At 42.3% G+C, this 20,827-nt stretch overlaps 1 protein-coding gene across 1 annotated transcript in view; it reads left to right on the plus strand.

Moving 5' to 3' along the window:
• The window catches only part of ARSB (arylsulfatase B), a 198,117-nt gene that overhangs the window by 12,958 nt on the left and 164,332 nt on the right, over positions 1 to 20,827 (plus strand). Inside the window, exons 2-3 of the mRNA XM_053587824.1 lie at positions 6,147 to 6,333; positions 11,351 to 11,541. Of these exons, the coding sequence (XP_053443799.1) occupies positions 6,147 to 6,333; positions 11,351 to 11,541 (378 nt within the window). The remainder of the gene's footprint in view (positions 1 to 6,146; positions 6,334 to 11,350; positions 11,542 to 20,827) is intronic.

Genomic DNA, 20,827 nt, shown 5'->3' on the forward strand with positions numbered 1-20,827 from the left:
AAGAATGTGAGCATGCAAGCCCCACGGCTGCGGGCAAAGGGAGTGTGGTGAGGAAGATGCTGTGCCGAGGATGCCCTCCCCTCCTTGCTTATGTCCTCGTGGCCCCCACTGACCTGCCTGCTCTCCACCAGTCCCTCAGTGCACTCCTGTCCAAGCTGACTGCTCCTTGGGTTCTAAGATTAGAAGTGGGGAAAAGAGGAGTGAAGAGCTGGAAGAAATTGGTAGACGGGTTGGGGAAGAATGCCTGTCACAAGCTGGAGTGCTCCTAGGATGCCCTGGCAAAGGTATCTGAGGAGGGAAAGGTCAGAGGGGCCATAGGCTCCTCCACAGGGAAAGTACTAGATGTATTAGCACCACAGTGATAAGCAAGAAAAGCACTGAAGGCACAGCAGGACTCCCAAGGCGGTGACTTGCTCTGGCTGAGGTGTCTTTTGACTTGAGACTTCATTCCTAAGGTTAGCCAGAGGCAAGAGGCATTTTCCCTGGAGGGAGCAGGGAGCCTGGAGGCCTTGTTGTCCTACAAGTTTTAAAGATATACTAAAGAAACAATTCTAAGTTTTTTTACCTCCCAAGAAATTGGAAAATGAGGAACTACAAAAATAAGTTGGGAGAACTTACTTGAATGTGACTAATGGACTTAGGGGATTTTTTTGTTGTTGCTTGACTTATGAAATTTGTTATTTCAACAATCAGTTTGAATATAAGCTGTTGCTCTCTGGTCATTATCTTTTGTTTTTCATTCCTTAATCACGTCGCCTTCCTAAAAATTCTTTTTCCTCAGCTTTCTTCATATTTTCTTTCCTTTTTTGGGCTTTCTGTTGGATTTACAATTTAAACAGAAGAAGACACTGAAATCATTTCTGCCTTGTTTATTCTTTTCACAAACAATATGCCTTTGTGGGTTTAGTTAGAGATTTGTACTCTTTACTAATCAACACCGAAATAAATAGACCCTTAAAACCATCAGTGATGTGGGCCAGTTCTGCAGCCCGAGTCTGGAAGGGCCAAGCCAGATGGCGAAGCCAGGCCCCCAGCACACATAATCCGTGCTCTGTACCTCTCGGCTTCAGCAGCATGGGCAGCTGACTGCTTTTTAGAGGCCTTCAGCGGGGAGGGGGCAGATTTTCCACTATCCATTTGTTCCGGGGGGCATCTCCTGGAATAAACCTAAGGTGCACAAGTGGTACTCAACTAGTTAAAACCTGTCATGTCCTGGCCAAGGCACAGGCTGGGAATTCTGAACTCCTGCTTGGCCACCAGCATATTCTGTGTCTGTGTTCCGGTCATGAAACTTCCTGCTAGGCTCTCTGATGTGTAAGATGGAGGGGAAGAGCAACCCATTTTTCTGAATTTTCCAGTACTATAGCAGGAGGCCTAGTATAGTTCATCTGTGGGTCGGAATGACCAGACAGAGCCTCCCTTCTGTTCTACTCAATATGGTCTTAGTACTGTTGAGGTTAAGAGAGAAATTGCATTCATTGCCTCCTGTGGAGCAACGGTTCACTTAGGCCCTGGAGAGTTTATTATGAGTACAGCTGAAATATTGTGCTCTGAGCTTCCCAATAGATAATTAATCAATAGACTGGCTGGACCTTTGAAAGAGGGATTACAAGAGGTTCTGATTGTTGTCTTCCTCTCCCCCAGCAGGAGATTGGGTTTTCTCATTAAGCTCACGAGACTATACAGTAAGTATTTCCTGGGTCTACAAAGGACAGAATAACTCACTGGACCAAGGGAAAAAAATTGCTTTTTTATTTTTTTTTTGAGACAGAATCTCACTCTGTTGCTCCAGGCTAGAGTGTCCTGGCACCTGAAACTCCTGGGCTCAAGTGATCCTCTTGCCTCAGCATCTCTGAGTAGCCAGAACTAGAGGTGTGTGCCACCATGTCCAGCTAGTTTTTTATTCTTTTTTTTGTTTTTTTAGTGGAGGCGTGTCTCACTCTTGCTCAGATTGGTCTCAAACTCGATGATCCACCAGCCTTGGCCTCCCAGGTGCCAGGCATGAACAACAGGGTGCCCTGCCTGGACCAAAGAAATTGTTACCTGCGCAATTGACGTGTAAACGAAGAGCTCTCACCAGTTACTTCAGAAATGAGCCTAGAAACAAGCCAGAACTGCCACTGGATTTGCAGGTCCTTCGCCTTTGTGAAGGGAGTCCTTGACGCCAAGTAAAATCTTAGGAGAAGCTGTTTTTTAGAAAGAGGATTTGGTTTAATGAAGAAGAGCCAGCCATGCATGGTGGATAGGGAGGTAACTCCTTTGGACGTTCATGTATTTCATACAGAGCCTTCTCCATTCATATGCACTGTCTCCACATCCAAGATGCGTTAGAACGGAACCTGTTTTAGATTCTGTTGTGTTTACAAGGCACCCTTATTTTTTACTATTGATTCCTATTTGTGCCCTGTCCCTGTCTGGCTCCACAAAGCATGGTGTGGCTCTGTAGCTCTGTGCTAAAGTGCTGGGTTGGAACCAGCTTGACATTTGCCTGTTTACTGCTTCCCTACACATTACAGCTTCCTTACTTCAAATAGTGTTTAAATAGACCCAAAACATGTTTTTGGCTGTCATCCAGAGTTTGGCTTCCGCTTCCTAGTAATGCCATAAAATGCTCTGTCAAATAAATTCTCAGGAACTGAAAAGAACAAATTCCCTGCTCCATATGATTGTCGATAATGGAAGCAGGCTTCAGCTGACCACTTGGCCTGGTGCCCATGGCTTAGGCAGACCAAATTGCAGGCATCCCTTGGCAGCACTTTTTAGCCATCAGAGTTAATTCCCTGCATGTGATGGATGAGCGTTCCATTTAAGGAAATTTGCACATAGCATTTATCTCCACTGGGGCTTTGGATTCCACAAAATATTATCTTTACTTATTTTGCTTGGTTACCAATTAGTGTATTATATAAGTTTGTGAGCTCTAGGATCAGTTTCCTATTGAGAAAACTTCTAATGTTAACTATGGAAAGACTCGTTCTTTGATTTGGGGTACGTGTATGTCTGTATGTATCTCTGTGTGTGTGTGTGTGTTGAGAACAGTGTTTCCCTTTCCAATGCTTTTCAGGGTCCCAACTGGAAAAGAGATGGTAAATTAAGGTAATCTGGGGAGGTTTATTTATAAAGGGACATGCACAGGACAGTGTAGTAACCCAGTGGATCTATTACTACCCCTAGACCTGAAGGGAGGAAAGGAAGGGCGGTTATCAGAACCTTGAAGGAGAGGCAGGTAGAGGCTGCCTGCAGAGTGACTTCTAGGAGAGACACGTGTAGCCAGGCTGAATCAATCCGGGAGCCCAAGGCTACTCACTCTCTCCCCACCCCACCCTTCATCTACTGCCAGGGCTGAGTGCAGAAAGAAACCAGCAGGCACAAGAGTCCTTTGATTTGGTCCTCAGAAGTCAGCTTTCCTAGGGAGAGGGCAGGACTAAGAAGACAAGTGGATTAGGAGGGCAAAAGGAAGGCATCCAGCCCACATCTCAGGGTAGGTGCCCAATTATTTCTAGGAGAAGCCTCAACGGTCTGAATAAAAAACATAAACTCTAGTTAACATAGCTTTCGTGGTGTGATGAAAATGTGTCAAACGGTCTATGAACCAAGTGTATGGTGCCCCATGATCATACTAATGTACACAGCTATGATTTAATAAAAAAATAAAAAAAAGCATAAACTCATTTATTCGTTTGTTTATTTACCTCTAGCCTCAGCCTCCCAACTAGTTGGGACTACAGACGCCCACCACTATACCAGGCTAGTTTTTTTGTTTTTAGTAGAAACAGGGTCTTGCTCTTGGTCAGGCTGGTCTCAACTTCCTGAGCACAAGCAGTCTGTCCACCTCGGCCTCCCAGAGTGCTAAGATTATAGGCATGAGCCACTGCGCCAGCCTCACTTTTATTTTGAAACAGCTTTATTGAGACATGATGGGCATACAATAAACTGCACAAAGTTACGTAAACAATTGGATAAGCTTTTTTTTTTTTTTTTTGCAATTTTTGGCTGGGGTGGGGTTTGAACCCACCACCTCCAGCATATGGGGCCAGTACCCTACTCCTTTGAGCCACAGGCACCACCCAGTTTGATAAACTTTGTTAGGTATATATCCATGAAATCATCACCACATCAAGACTGAACTACTCATCATCCTCCAAATAGACTCTTTAACTTGGATATTCCAACATAGTTCTTTTAGGAGGGCGTGGAAAGGTATCTTGAAGTCAAGCAACAGTAGGTGCTTTCTACCTTACTAAAGTTATTGAAGTTAGTGAGTTGCTGAAGTTACTGCCTGAGGTTACAATGCTCACAAGTCATGGAGCCAAAATGGGACTTAATTCCCTGAGCTTTATGCTATTCTGCTTTAAATTATAAGGCAAATCACTGGCAAACACATTTATAACAACTTATTACTAACAAATGGCTTGCTGCCCACCTTGTAGCCAATGGAGGCACTAGTCATGGCCTGTGTTGAGAACTGGTACTCTCATCTTCCATGTCTGCAGAGCCTGTTTATTCTGGGGAAATTAGGAGTTCCCTTAGCTGGAGAAGGCTGGTCCCTGGTGCCCTTCATACAAAGAAGACTGTCTCCCTGGATAAAGGAAGGGAGGAGAGGGGAGGGAGGGATCAGAGGAGGAGAGGGAAGAGGTGGGAAGGGGAGGGAAGAGGAAAACCCCCTGGGGATGCTCTGTCATGTTACGGCAGGGGGTGCAGTGGCTCCCACCAGCACAAGAGCTGTGGCAAGGGCCATGCTGGCATCTGTGCTGGCCTTTTGAACTCCCAGGCAAGTCAAGGCCTTTGTTCTGTTTCATTCCTTAGGCCTGGATTACACATACCCCAGACTTTTCCAAGGGTCACTTCCTGGTTTTATTCTGGTGACTGCTCAAATATCTCCTCCTCAGAGAAGCATTTTTTGCCACTATCGCAAGTGTCACTTCTGTCACTCTCTTCCTTTCCTACTTTATTTTTCCTAATAGTAGTGACCACTATTGGGACATTAGAGCATCAGTTCTCATGCCTTTTAGTTTTGGGACCTCTGCACTAGCTTAAAAATTCCTGAGGACCTTGAAAAGCATACATTTATGTGGGTTATACCATACAAAATTTTATCATGTCAGAAATGAAGTCAGAAATTATAAAATTTTTTATTCAGTGAAAAAAAGTAATAAACTCATGATGATTAACATAAATAACTTATGAAAAAATAGCTGCATTTCCCAAAACAAAATATTGACGTGAGAAGAGTGACATTCATTGACATTTCTATACATCTTTTCTGCTCCTAGGAGCTAGCTAGCTTGTTCCCTCTGCTTCTGCGTTCATTCAATGATCTATTATCCTGGAAAATCTCGATGAAGAAAATCTGGCCTCACAAGATATGTAGCTGGAAAAGAGAGATAGTTTAATAGCTTTTTCATATAATGGTGGCTATTCTATTTAATATTATACCAAACTCAACAAGCGTTTTAAAGGTTAGTTATTTGGACTTTGTACCGTGGGCGTAGGCATGTAAGCCATTCCCAAGCAGTGAGATGGCTGCTTTTTAAAGGAAAAGTTATCACTGTCTTTTGAGATTATTGTTTACATAAAGCGGGATAAGAAATGTACATTGTCTGTTTCATCATACTGTCAAATAACACTTTTAAAAAATCATCTTGTCTTGGAAGATTACAGAAGTTCCTTCTAATCAAACACCAACTTTTTTTTTTTTTTTTTTTTTTTTACAGTTTTTGATCGGGGCTGGGTTCAAACCCACCACCTCCAGTAAATGGGGACGGTGCCCTACTCAATGAGCCACAGGCTTCTTGGAATCGGAGCACTTTTTTCCTTGATACATCCACGCCTCGTGTTATTGCTACATTTCTTGAGATACGAAGTTTAAAGTTAATGGTTTCTAACATTGTGCTTTGAGGAATATTTGTTGAGAATATCTAATGTTTGTTGGAATGCTTTTATTTATCTTTTCAAATCCCGTTTATGTCCGTTACCTGATTCGAATAAGAGGATTCTGCCTTTTAGAAATATTCTTAAGCCAGTACAGGAATAGAGTTAAGCATCCTAGTCAATAGATGTGTCCAGTAAATTAGGCAGCCACTTTATCTGCATGTTCACAATGTTACGATGTCATTAACCTATAATTTTACATTTGTCTCTTTAAGATCCGTACGGGTTTACAGCACCAGATAATCTGGCCCTGTCAGCCCAGCTGTGTTCCTCTGGATGAAAAACTCCTTCCCCAGCTGTTAAAAGAAGCAGGCTACACTACCCATATGGTAGGAAAATGGCATCTGGGAATGTACCGGAAAGAATGCCTTCCAACACGCCGAGGATTTGATACTTACTTTGGTAATGGAAATGCACGTTTCTTTAACAACTCAGACTAGCTGTGGCCATCTCATAAAACACACCCAAGTGCAATCAAATGAAATGACTGGAAACTTTAACACAGAGTGAATCAGTGGGCACCACAGTGGGGCCACTTTCTAATGTTATCTCCATAAACGTGACTCTGCTCAGCTCATGGTGGGCATGGACCCACGGCAAGGCAATTACCTTTGCTTGAGTACTAAATGCCACCCTGGGGCCCTGGAAGAGATTACTACCTCCACATCAGAGACCATCCTACTCTCAGGACCCTTAGTACCAAAAGGGGATGTGGATTGATTTTTTTTTTTTAATTCTAGCAAAACGTACTATAACCTTTCCTTCCCAAAGAGTTCTCCTTGTGGACTATATTCAAAGGGTTTCCCCCTACCCCCCAACCCTGGAGCAAGGGAGAGACTCTTTTATTTATTTATTTATTGCAGTTTTTGGCCAGGGCTGGGTTTGAACCCACCACCTCCGGCATATGGGGCTGGTGCCCTACTCCTTTGAGCCACAGGTGCTGCCCGGGAGAGACTCTTTTATTATTGGTTTCCCTTTCCCATCTGTGAGAAATATGTTTTTGAAATCACTAGGTTGAGGAAGATAGATTTAAAGAAATAAAAGGGGTGGGCGGCACCTGTGGCTCAGCTGGTAAGGCGCTGGCCCCATGTACTGAGGGTGGCGGATTCAAACCCAGCCCCGGCGGAACTGCAACAAAAAAATGGCCGGGTGTTGTGGCGGGCACCTGTAGTCCCAGCTGCTTGGGAGGCTGAGGCAAGAGAATTGCTTGAGCCCAGGAGTTGGAGATTGTTGTGATCTGTGTGATGCCACGGCACTCTACCGAGGGCCATAAAGTGAAACTCTGTCTCTACAAAAAAAAAAAAAAAAAAAAAAAAGGGGCCAGGCTGGGGACCTCATTTCTACAAAATAATACAAAAATTAGCTGGGCATTGCAGCATGCACATTGTGGTCCCAGCTACTCAGGAGGCTGAGGCAGGAGGATCACTTGAGCTCAGAAGTTTGAGGTTATAGTGAGCTACAATCATGCTCCTGTGCTCCAGCCTGGGTGACAGAAGTAAAACATAAAATAAAATGAGGAAGGCACATAACAAGTAGCAATAGGAAGGACAGTAAGATATAATAAGTATTTTATACACTTGATAACCCTCTAAAACAGTGGTTCTCAGCCTTCCTAATGCTGCAGTGTATTTTCATGGTTAAAAAGGGGTCATGACCCACCGGTTGAGAACTGCTGCTCTAAAATATATGTGAAATCTAGAGTTTGTGCCCTCTTTAAACCCTCTTACAAACCATGCTTAATTAATAACCTGTTTATCTTGCCAGTAGCTGTACATCTTTCTGTCAAGTTCTCTTTAAATGGAGCTATCTTTCTATCTCGCTATTTAGCTACTTACCTACCTCCCATCTGTTTCTTTATTTATTTACAACCTGCTAGAGCACAAAAGGGACACATATTGAACATAAAAAGTTTAAATAGAATAAAATTTCAGGGTAAGTAGAAAAAGATGGAATAGTTTAATGGCACCATATTATATATATATATATATATATATAAAAAGGAGGCTTCACATTTAACTCTAAGATTTGAAATCTTTTATGTCCAAACCAAAAAAAAAAAAAAAAAAAAAGAAAAGAAAAAAGAAAAGGCTATTAGAATTACATTATTTACAAGATAAATTGAAACCAGATGTTCAGGAAGAGTAAAGCAATTTTTGGCTCTTAGGCCTGAAAGAAATATCTCCTTTGGGAGAAGGTAAGGTGGACAACATCCTTAAAAATATCACTTTAATAATAAAGTGGTTGTTTTCTTGTAGGTGTTTCTTGGGATATACTCTCCCATTCAAGCTAGGGCCAAAGCACCAAAGTGCAATTCACTAAAAGTCATTATATGGGGGCCAAGACAAAGTAGTTGACACTCATGTCTCTGAAATGCCTTGTTGGGCTGAGGGTTAAAATGAAGATGCCAGGACTTCAGACAGCAGGGACTTCAGATAGGAGAGAATGTGCTCTACTCCCCTCCAGGTCCTAATTAATCGTAGCATTTTTTTTCTTGATGAACCTGGATATGTTCTCAGTTTCCACAAATAGCTGTTAAAAATTGGGAGGCTGAGGCAAGAGAATTGCTTAAGCCCGAGAGTTGGAGGTTACTGTGAGCTGTAACGCTACAGCACTCTACCCAGGGCAACAGCTTGAGGCTCTGTCCCCCAAAAATAAACAAACAAACAAATTCGACTTGGGTATTTGTGATCTTAGAAATTCTAAAGGCACAAACAACCTGTATATCCTTTGAAACTTTTCAGTCAGGCCTTTGCTTAAAGATGCATGAATATCTCCTGTGGCAAGTGGATGGACTGTAGGTATTTTCAACTTTTTATTAAAACCAAGTTATGGGCTCGGCGCCTGTAGCTCAGCAGCTAGGGCGCCAGCCACATACACCAGAGCTGGCGGGTTAGAATCCAGCCCGGGCCTGCCAAACAACAATGACAACTACAACCCCCCATCCCCTCAAATAGCCAGGCGTATCGGCAAGAGAATCGCTTAAGCCCAAGAGTTTGAGGTTGCTGTGAGCTGTGATGCCCCAGCACTCTACCCATGGTGATAGCTTGAGACTCTGTCTCAAAAAAAATAAACCAAAAAGTTATATACTTTGAAATTAATTGTACAGAAGGTATAAATGACCTTCTTTTGTGGTAATTAAGAAGTCTAATCTGGACTTAGATGAACAAACACCTCACATTCATAAAATGGAGACTCGTAGCCAAGAAGGGTCTGATGACCAGGCCACTGTTATCACTACCATAACTCAGATGTTTAGTTAAAAAAGCAATCTAGTGATCATGGGGTGCTTGCACAGCCTTCAGAAAATACACTAGAACACTTTCCATGGGCACTTTGTGTGGTATATGAATTAGATTTCAATACAATTGTTAATAAAGTGGTCAGAGATTTAGTTTTCTAGAATATTCTACTTAGTAAAGTATCACAAGAATGGAAAAGCAAATATCCAATGTACTCAGTACTAATATGAAACCAGTACACAAAAAATACATGCTCACACAAGAGAAAACACCATTAAACTCAGGTGGGAAGGAGCGGGAGAAGGTGGGGAGAAGGGAGCAGGCAGGGGAAGTGCTGTGCTTTCACCCAACAGGTGCAGTGGAAGGCACACCTCCTGGGTGAGGGGCACAACTACGACTTGGACTCCCCCTAACAAACTCTAATAATGTAACCTAATTGTACCCTCATATTAATCTAAAACTAAAACAAAAAAAGAATTATTTTTTAAGTTTCCCTCCCCAAACATAGCCCTCTCTGGTTCAGTATCAAAGTTCAAATTTGTGAATCACTGTTACAATGAAAAGCTCTGTGTGCTTGTGACATGGTTGCTTCGTATCAGTTTGGCCATGTGTGTGAATAATAGTTTTATTTCTGGAATTTGCTATTTGTAATATATTTTTAATATTTACAGTTTGTACATTTTCTAATCAAGTATATTCTCTGTATATATTCCCTCAGCTGATAAAGAACCTGAAGTGGTTTTCCTCAAGCTATAACACCCAGTAGTTTTGAAGAACCCCACATAGGACCCCAGTGTCTTGACTGCTCTAATCACTCATCTAAGGGCTGAAATTATTTTTAAGGATACATTTCATTACTTCCTCTGTTACACACTGTTGTAATTAACAAAAACTTTGGGTTTCCCTTTCTGTTGTATATGCAGGAGAAAAAATTACCACATAAAAAGTTATCTCGAGACTAAGGTATGAATTGAATTCAAGAGCTTGAATTTATTGGGTTGTGAAAAAGGAAGATTTAATTAATAAAGAATTGATTTATATAAGCTATGTAAGGTCGTTAATTGTCATTATAGGGAAAGTTCAAGACTGGGAAAGGGCTAGGCCAATTTTATCATCTTTGTGGTAAGGTTAATAAGCGCTGTAAGTGAGGAGACAGCGGAGAGTACAGCAAAGTGATTTTCTTTCTAATAGCTTTACCAAGGTGCCATTCACATACCATACAATTCGCCCAATTAAAACATACAGTTCAGTGGTTTTTAATAAATTATAGGGTTGTGCCACTATCATCACAATCTAATTGCAGAACTTTTTCATCACCCCTAAAAAGAAACCCATCTCCATCAGTGGTCAACTCCTCATTTTCCCCCCAACCCTGCACCCCTAGGCGAGCACTCATCTACTTTCTGTCTCTGAATTGGCCTATTCTGTATGTTTAATATAAATGGAATCATAAGCAGCACAGATTATTTGCAGAAACAACCATTAGTTGAGAAAACTCGTTTTCTTCCATGTTCATGCCTAAATTGTGGGATAGGCAGTTGATGCCGTTTACATTTGGGATGAAATTGCAATCATTATAGATAGAAAAATCTTATTTCAGCACTATACTTTTGTTTGATCTTTTGTCTTTGTGGTTTCTCGAGATCTTCTATTTGGAAAGGTTTGTGTCTTTCACCAGTGGGTGTCAGTATGTGACTAAAGATGACTCCCTCCTAGAACCGCTTCTATGAATAACCTTGAAGCCAGTCTCCCAAAGACAGTAACAACACACATTATGCACTCATTTATGTGACCACCTTAGAATAAAAACTTGTCACAAGTCACATTAACCATATATTATTTTTAGCATTATTTACTACGTTGCTTTAAAAGATCAAGGTATTATCACCTTTACTGAATTTGAATGCTGATATTTTTTAAACATATTTACTTGGAATTACTCAAGATAGAACCTGTGTTCTAAAGACTCGAGTGAGGAATGGATTCAAATTTTTATGTGATAATGTTTAATACCTTCTGCTACCAAATATAGAGACGTTAAGAAATGGTGCTTTGATTAGCCTTGTCATTTGATTAACCTCGTCATGGGCAATCAATTGCATTAGGCAATTAATACTGAACCATTAGTTTAACAAGTTTTATGTTATGCTGACTATTTTCATCTTCCATTCTTGTTGTAGGATATCTCCTAGGTAGTGAAGATTACTATTCCCATGAGCGCTGTACATTAATCAATGCTCTGAATGTCACACGATGTGCTCTTGATTTTAGAGATGGCGAAGAAGTTGCAACAGGATATAAAAATATGTATTCTACAAACATATTTACCGAAAGGGCTACAGCCCTCATAACTAACCATCCACCCGAGAAGGTAAGTCTCACTTCTTTACTGATGTCAAAATCTCATCAAGGTGTTTCGGCGCTGGTAGCCCAGTGGTTATGGCACCAGCCACATACACCAAGGGTGGCGGGTTTGAACCCAGCCTGGGCCAGCTAAACAACTACAACCAAAAAATACCCGGGCATTGTGGCGGGCGCCCGTAGTCCCAGCTACTTGGGAGGCTGAGGCAAGAGAATCACCGAAGCCTAATAGATGGAGGTTGCTGTGAGCTGTGACGCTACAGCACTCTACCGAGGGTGACAAAGTGAGACTCTGTCTCAAAAAAAAAAAAAAAAAACCTCATCAGGGTAAAATCACTTCAGGTGAATATAGGGAAAAGCCACTGTCGTTTAGGGAAAAATCAAACAAATTCTAGGAAAGTTGTTTTCAAATTTTAGAGTACATCAGAATCAGCCTGGGAAGCATGTCGAAAATGAAGAATCCTGGAGCCCACCTCTAAGTGTGTGATTTATTAGGTTTGGGAGAAATCATACGTCAGCATTCTAAAGAAACTCTGAAAAGGGGATTCTGCTGAGAGTGGTCCCCAGAGCACAGTTTAAGGAACAATGTTGTCTACAGTGTTCCAATAAAAATCGTTTTTAAATTTGGGTTATGATGTGTATATGCTGTGACTGATTATGCTGTTTTTTTTCTTGACTGTATATGCTGTTCTTTTTTTTCTGAATGACTGATGTGTAAGATGGGGCTTTACTATGGCATGCTTTCTGTTAAAGGATATGGAAATTTGGAGTACAGAGCAAGTCCTCTAACTTGGCATTCTACCCCGCCCTCACCCAAAGAATATTTGATGATCCTAGATCTTTTGCATTCTTATGTTAGTTTTATAGTGAGGTGGGCAACTTCTACTCCCCACTCCCCCCCAGAAAGTGTATGTTTGGATTTGGATTTCATTTGTATCTGTAGACCAACGTAGAGAGAACAGATGTCTTACAATGTTGAGTTTTCCAGTCTCTAACCTGGTATACTGATGAGGCTGCATATACCATCCTGAAACCACTGTGTGTACATGCGTCATGTGCTGAAATCTTTTGACATATCTATAGGTAAAAATAAAAGAGAGTCTGAATAGTCTTTTGTCACTGTTATGTCTAGAGAGCTTCTATTTGGATGTTTGTTGTTGTTAACCTAGAGTTAATCTTATGAACTAAAGTTTAAGCTAAATTCTCTGGATTTAGCTTATAAATGCTTTTGAAATTGGGTCAACTCTTTGTGTTGTCAGACACTGTCCTCACAATACGGCTCTGTGAAGAACTGTATCAGCACACCCACAATATTAGTGCTTTAAGAGGACCCTGACACAGCAAATCACAGAATGTGCAATGCTATCTGGGTCTCCCAGTTTTCTGCACTTTGCCTCTGTGACAGTGCCTCGGGGTTCTTGGTACAGGTCTGTCTTAGTCTATTTGCATTGCTCTAAAGCAGCGGTTCTCATCCTGTGGGTCGTGACCCACAGGAACTGTATTAAAGGGCTCCGGCATTAGGAAGGTTGAGAACCACTGAGTCTAAGGAATACCTAAGGTTGGGTAATTTATGAAAGAAAAGAGATTTGTTTGACTCACAGTTCTGTAGTCTACCTGAGCAGCATGGCACCAGCATTTCCTTCTGGACAAGGTGCAGGGGACCTGGAGGTGCACACTGCATGCTGAGAGAGGAAGAGAGAGTTGCCAGGCTCTTTGTTTGTAACAGACAGCTCTCAGGAACGAACAGAGCAAGAACTCATTACCATGAAGATAGCACCACACCATTCCTAAAGGATCTACTCCATAACCGACACACCTCCCACTGAGCCCCACTTCCAATATTGGGGATGAAATTTCGACGTGAGGTTTGGGGGGTCAAATATCTAAAGTATAGCAAGGCCACGGTGTGAAGTCTATTGGCAGACCTGTTGGGACTTGGGATGTGGCTGCTGACTGCTTTTGGTCTCTTCCTGCCGCTCTTTGCCTCCCCTAACTCAGCATCAGTGATCTTTCCTGGTGTTTGTCCTTAGCTCTGTCCCACTTTGGCCTTTTTTTTTTTTGCAGTTTTTGGCTGGGGCTGGGTTTGAACTTGCCACCTCTGGCATATGGGGCCGGCGCCCTACTCCTTTGAGCCACAGGCGCTGCCCTGGCCTTTTTTTTTTTTTTAGAGACAGAGTCTCATTTTGTCAACCTTGGTAGAGTGCTGTGGCATCGCAGCTCACAGCAACCTCCAACTCCTGGGCTTAGGTGATTCTCTTGCCTCAGCCTCCTGAGTAGCTGGGACTGTAGGTGCCCACCACAATGCCTGGCTATTTTTTGTTGTTGCAGTTTGGCTAGGGTCAGGTTCAAACCTGCCACCCTTGGTATATGGGGCCGGCACTCTGCCCACTGAGCCACAAGCGCCACCCGCAACTTTGGCTTTTTAATCACCCTTACGTGCCAGTATCTCAGAGCAGCCATGCTTACTGTGGGACATGAAGGATTGGGAACTAGGGAACTGTGTATTCCCTGTGGAGAGAGGCATCATTTTACACAGAAGCAAATGGGCTTAGAGAAATTAAGTAACTTGTCCTAGGTCACAGGTCTATTGAGAGTCAGGATCAGAATTTAAACTCACACTGTCTGACTCCAGACCTCCTGCAGTTAATTAGCCTCCCTACTTCACAGCTAATATCCAAAACCAGGGAGATTCTGAGTCCCACCCAACTCATGACTCAACTTAGTGAATTCACTCCTGATCGTATACCAGAATCATCTGGGAAACTTGTGGGAAATACTGACGCAGGTATTGTAATCCATTGGTCCAAGGTCAACCCAGTCATTGGTGTTTCCTTACCTCCACCCCCACACTACCAGTGGTGCTGACGGGCAGCCACTATGGACACCCTATGCAGTTAGGAGCCTTCCACAAGGGCCCTTCAGGGCACTCCCCTTAAACACAGAGGGGCAGGCAGAAGCCAAATACCTTTTACAGCCTCACAGTCTAACAATACTTTAATCAAGCAGCAACTGTAACCTCCCCATAATAAAAACTCGTTGCTACTAAGGAACAATAGGGTATTCTGTCACAGGGCTTGGGTAACATTAAGCGAATAAGAGGAAGCAGCTGGTATGAAATCTGTGAGTGGGCCCAGTGTGGTGGGAAGCACAGGAAGGGAGGACAGGGGGAGGCTCTGAGAGCTCGCAAGCGCAGAAGGAGGGTGGTGATGGTTTGGAAGTTGCCAGATGGGAGGATGGTTATTTTCCTACAGTGTCTGAAACATTCCGTAGCAGTACCCACCATTTCCCCTTATCCTCAAAAGAAAGTTTCAAGCATAGACATAAATGAATGAAACAACCAACAGTCAAGTGGTAACCCATGAATGTTTATTGAAGAAAGTCAGGGCAGGTGTTTACATCTTCAATTCTCAGGAAAATGATGCATCTCACCAGTTTGAGCTGTGCTGCTCATCATTCTTCATTCCACCCTAGCATTTAATCTAATTCTCTGCTAATTTCTCAGGTGATATGTACAGATGGTAACAGAGACAATTTGTTCTAAGATGAAAATCACTAGAGAAATGCACAAGAAGCACCCACAAGCTGCCTTAAAAGTTTGCCTATTTTAAAAAGCCTTGAAAGGAAGAAGCACATGGAGATAGTTTGTAACTGACGAGTGGGTGTTGATGCTGGACGCAGGGCAGCGCTGCCAAGAAGCATTTCAGCTGTGTTAGGAAGGCAGGTCCTTTCTCCTTTGCTGCAAGGTAATTCTCCACAGCAAGAACACTGCAGAGTGGAAGTAACATACTCATCAAGTAGCTTCCTGCTAAAAATAGTCCCTCTATAGCATTTCAGAGAATAAAAACGAATGTGATCTCACATGCCTCATCTACTAGAAGCTTCCAAAATAAAATGTTAATCTCTAGTGGTAGACTCTTTGTCCTGGAATAATTTAGGGAAGAATGTCTTAATTTGGAAGTCAAAGATAGAAAATATAATTTCAAGACTGACTATATGCTTTTTCTTCATTTGTGCTTTCAATTAAGAAAATGTAGTAAAGAAATGAAAAATAAGGCTTTCTTCCTACTGCAATAAGTTTTCTTAGCACAGTGAGGATATTTAGGGTGTGTATGGAGGAGCCATACGGCATACTACGACAGGAAAGAACCTGAAGAATCTTACCCATGAATATGCTAATAGCTTTGGGTAATAAAGTCTTGCTTTTTATGTAATACATATATATTTAGTCATGATTTCACATCTAGAATTCCATTTTATTTTCCTAAGACACCTGAAAGTATTAAAGTTAGGATTGACATAAGACTGTCACTGGGCTGATCAGAACGGGGATCTGGACCCAAGGGAAGGCAAGGGAGAGATCAGGCTCTATCTAGCCTAAATCCAGAGACTGGTGGTGATGGACATAGGGCCCAGGACTCCAGTGTTGGAATCAGGATGTCAGTAAGGCTGGAGTGGTCCAATAAGCGAAGGCATGACAGACCTCTAGTAGGAACGAGCCCAGTCCCAGGATGGCAGCTGCTTTGCTTTAGACCGATGCTCTGGTTGGCAGGAGTGGGGAATTGGCCACAGCTGCTCACAGGCAGGCAGAGGTCCTCAAACTTTTAAACAGGGGGCCAGTTCACTGTCCCTCAGACCGTTGGAGGGCTGGACTATAGTTTAAAAAAAACTATGAACAGATTCCTATGCACACTGCACATATCTTATTTTGAAGTAAAAAAACAAAACAGGAACAAATACAATCACACTGCCACATGTGGCCTGCAGGCCGTAGTTTGAGGACCCCTGGTAGTGGCTGCAGAGAGGGTCTTCACTGTGGTTGGGGAACTGTGGAGCCCTAGTTAATAGTTCTTTCCATGGGGCCACAATATAGTACTAAAAATATTACTTTCTCTCTTTTTCAATTTAAAAATAGTATAGAGGGGCAGCACCTGTGGCTCAAAGGAGTAGGGCACTGGCCCCATATGCCAGAGGTGGTGGGTTCAAACCCAGCCCCAGCCAGAAACTGCAAAAAATAAATAAATAAAAATAAAAATAGTACAGAGACCAGGTGGGTGTGGTGGCTCATGCCTGTAATTCTAGCACTCTGGGAGGCTGAGGCGGATGGATGACTTGAGCTCAGAAGTTTGAGACCAGCCTGGGCAAGAGTGAGACCTCGTCTCTACTAAAAATAGAAAAACTAGCACACCTATAGTCCCAACTATTAGGGAAGCTGAGGTAAGAGGATTGCTCAAGCCCAAGAGTCTGAGGTTGCTGTAATCTATGATGCCATGGCACTCTACCCAGGATGACAGAGACTATATCTCAAAAAAAAAAAAAAAAAAAAATCAGTGTAACCTGGCTTATTGTACCCTCAATGAATCCCCAACAATAAAAGAAAATAATAATAAAAATAAAAAATAAAGAGAAAAAAACTCAAAATAATATAGAAATGCTCAATCCCCATTTAGCACTGTTGGGGATTGAGCTCTTTCACAAAGTTGACCTTCTGAGTACTACACCTTTATTTTTTGCCATATAGGATGGAAACATCTTAAAATGAGTTGCATCAGTCCTCACCTCTTGAACTGGGCTGCACTACTCATCATTCTCCATCCTCCCAGTGACCCGTAGCCATCCGACATGTGTCAAGCTGTCTGCCAACACACTAGTAGCTGACAGCTGCTGATGAGAGGGAAGAGATTATCTTTTGTTCAAGAAGTATTTTTATCTATATTTCTAAGTTATTAGGATCTGGTTGACAGGAGTGCAAGGCCTTTGCATGGTCTGGGCAGTCGTGTGGCGGGCTGCCTCTTACCCTTCAGAGGTTTTTTTTTTCACTTCCTTTTCTCATTTACTGCTCCGTATGTTTGAATAAATAGAAGTCTGACCACTGGACTGACGGTAATGTAATTTTATATTTTTAGCCCCTCAAGTGTGATGGTAATGTCATGACTGCTAAGGAATAGTTATGGGAAAAATTTCCAGATTACTTTTTGCTATATAGGCCGTCCCTAGGTTATGAATGAGATAGGTTCTGTAGGTTTGTTAAGTTGAATTTGTATGTAAGTTGGAACAGGTAACATTTACCTATTACCTGTAATAGCCTCCATTCATAGCTGTGAGTCTCATGTCAGATATTTATAATTCAGGGACTTACCATAATAGCCTCCATTCATAAGTGCAAATTGTATGTAAGTCGGATGTTTGCAACTCGGGGACCATCTGTATTTAACAAAATGAGTGAATGACTTCTATACTGAATGTTTGTAAGACCCTCTAATGATGGTCCCAGAATAATTTTTTTTCCCTGGCACAGTTCTAAGGACTGTCCACCACCCTCCCCTGCCATGCCATTAGGAATCAGTTGCTGGCTGGGAATCACCTGCCCTCCCTCCCTTTTCTCTCCTCCACCATGTGGGTTGCTGTGTTGCTGCTAATGACCTGGTGGAGAACATCATCTCCTTTCCCTGTGGTTCCTTCTCTCATTCCTCCCTTCTGTCCACTGTTGAGAGCCACAAACTCTCATGTTTGCAGGGGTCAGACTGCTACCCTGAATAAGTGAAGCAGTTCACCAAAAACAGTGGGAACATTCTAGTAAATTGGATAGCGGTCGGGGGTGGAGCCCCTGTTTTCAAGAAAATGTGTGTAAAAACAACTTTCTTTGTAGTATTTCCTGACTTTTTAAACTTTATGTGGGCTGCAGATCATTGTAGCCTTCCGATTTTTTTTTTTGTAGAGACAGAGTCTCACTGTACCGCCCTCGGGTAGAGTGCCGTGGCGTCACACGGCTCACAGCAACCTCCAGCTCTTGGGCTTACGCGATTCTCTTGCCTCAGCCTCCGGAGCAGCTGGGACTACAGGTGCGCGCCACAACGCCCGGCTATTTTTCTGCTGCAGTTTGGCAGTGGCAGGGTTTGAACCCGCCACCCTCGGCATATGGGGCCGGCGCCCTACTCACTGAGCCACAGCGCCGCCCCAGCCTTCTGATTTTTAATCGTGTCCCCATCCGGACAGATCTATGGCCGAAGGCTCCCCCGGCTAGTCCCGGTGTACACAGTGCACTACAGGGTCAGGTGCCCTGCACAGCCTTCCCTGCAGACGTGCCAGCCAGGTTCTCCTCAGCACCCAGGCGGGTGTCTGCTGGGATGCCCTTCACCACAGGCTGCAAGAATATGGAAGTGTTCCCATCTGACTTGTGCAGCGGGAGTGCAAGTGTGTGTGTTGAGGGGGATGGGAGGCAGACCTCATAGTGTTACAAGTTTTAGTATCTAGGTGTGTCCAAGCCTGCTGATTTTGTAAGGACTTTTTTGCTTATCTGTGGTGTCGGCTATCACCTTTCCTCATCAGCTTCCCTTAGCATTTGTGTGGCCCAAGACAACTCTTATTCTTCCAATGTGCATTGGAGAAAAAAGAAGTTGGACACCCCGGAGAGACTTTTGGAGTAGGAATTTGGGATCTTTTCCCATGGAGATATTGTACAGGTGAAGCACAACTCCTATGTTATGATTGTTTGCATTCCATCACCTACCTCTTTAGTTAAACAGGTTTGAAAGCAATGACTTCATATTTAGCAGTTATTTTTAACTTTTTGATTTGGGGAAAAACATTTTTCTAAATTCCTAAGATCTAAACTACAAATACATTTTTGGTCATCTAGTTAAATACTACATAGATGCTCCTTATTCTATCACAGGGAAGTATAATATCTAATTTAAAAGAACTTATAAACAATGAAGAATGAAATAAGAGGCCTCCCTCCAACTCTGCTTTCTAACCTTTTCCCATTCATTTATGAGATTTAAATGCCTCAAATACTTGAACAGAATTATGTGTTTATTCTTGGGTTGGACCAGTTGTTTCTCTGAGGGTTGTCAACTCATTAAAAAACTCTGTAGGAGCACAATGAAGAGGAATCCTTCAGAAATGCTCATTAAAGAGGAGAGGCTGACCTGGAATATGTTAAATGCTGTGAAGTGGTGTAAGAGGTAAAATGGTATCGCACCTCTTCGTTTGCAGGAATTCAATTGGTCCTACATCAAAGACTAAGAAAGCATAGTTAGTATGTACACTTGTTTTTTCATAAAATATATCAAAAAACACTCTGGGAGGCCTGGATTGGCAGGTGGATTGCCTGAGCTCAAGAGTTTGTGACCAGCTTGAGCAAGAGTGAGACCCCATCTCTAAAAATAGCCGGGCATTGTGGTGGGCACCTGTAGTCCCAGCTACGTGGGAGGCTGAAGCAAGAGAGTTGCTTGAGCCCAAGAATTTGAGGTTGCTGTGTTTTATCTCAAAAACTCCCCCTATATATATCTCTCAAAAAATTCTGAACATTTCCTGAAAGATGGGGACTCATTTTCAGCTAAAGCAAAAAGTGAAAGGATCTAATGCTACTATATTTACATTGTGATAATGAGTTTTCTTTTATTTATTTATTTGTTCATTTATTGAGACAGAGTCTCACTTTGTCACCCTTGGTAGAGTGCCGTGGCATCACAACTCACATTGCTTGGGTTCAAGCAATTCTCTTGCCTCAGCCTCCCAAGCAGCTGGGACTACAGGCACCCACCACATTGCCCTGCTATTTTTCGTTGCAGTTGTCATTGTTGTTTAGCTGGCCTGGGCCGGGTTCAAACCTGCCACCTTCGGTGTATGTGGCTGGCACCATAACCAGTGTGCGACAGGCACCGAGCCATAATGAGTTTTCCAATAAGAAATTGCTCTTCAATGAATGTGGTCTTATTCATATAATAAAAACTTGCTAAAAGTTAACTCATCTGTAAGATGGTTGTAACATACGGTGGTTTGGATGTTAAATGAGATGGAATATGTAAATTATTATCATCTAGTCCACAGACAACATTCGATATATGATTGCCATTATTGATATTATTTGTTTGAGTCAAGACTGTCTATGCCATTCTAGGACTCTTTTTTTTTTTCCATCTTGTGTTTTTTTCTTACATTTTTAACATCTTTATTCAGACACAATTTACATACCATAAAATTCACTTATTTAAAGTTAAATAGTAAATTCATAGTTGTGCAACCATCACCACAGTCTAAGTTTAAAACGTTTTCATCACCCTCAAGCAAACCTTGGACCTGTTAGCAGTCACTTACCATTCCTCTCCCCCACTATTTCTTGTAGCCCCAGGGAACCACTTTCTGTCTTTATAGATTTGCCTATTCTGGACATTTCATATAAACCAAATTGTATAGGGTGACCATAAAGTTTGTGCGTAGCTTAAATAGTTATGAACTTTATGGCCATGATATGTGGTCTTAGATGACAAACTCATTTCATTTAGCGTAATGTT

Source organism: Nycticebus coucang, chromosome 1, assembly GCF_027406575.1.
Source record: "Nycticebus coucang isolate mNycCou1 chromosome 1, mNycCou1.pri, whole genome shotgun sequence".
NCBI lineage: Eukaryota > Metazoa > Chordata > Mammalia > Primates > Lorisidae > Nycticebus > Nycticebus coucang.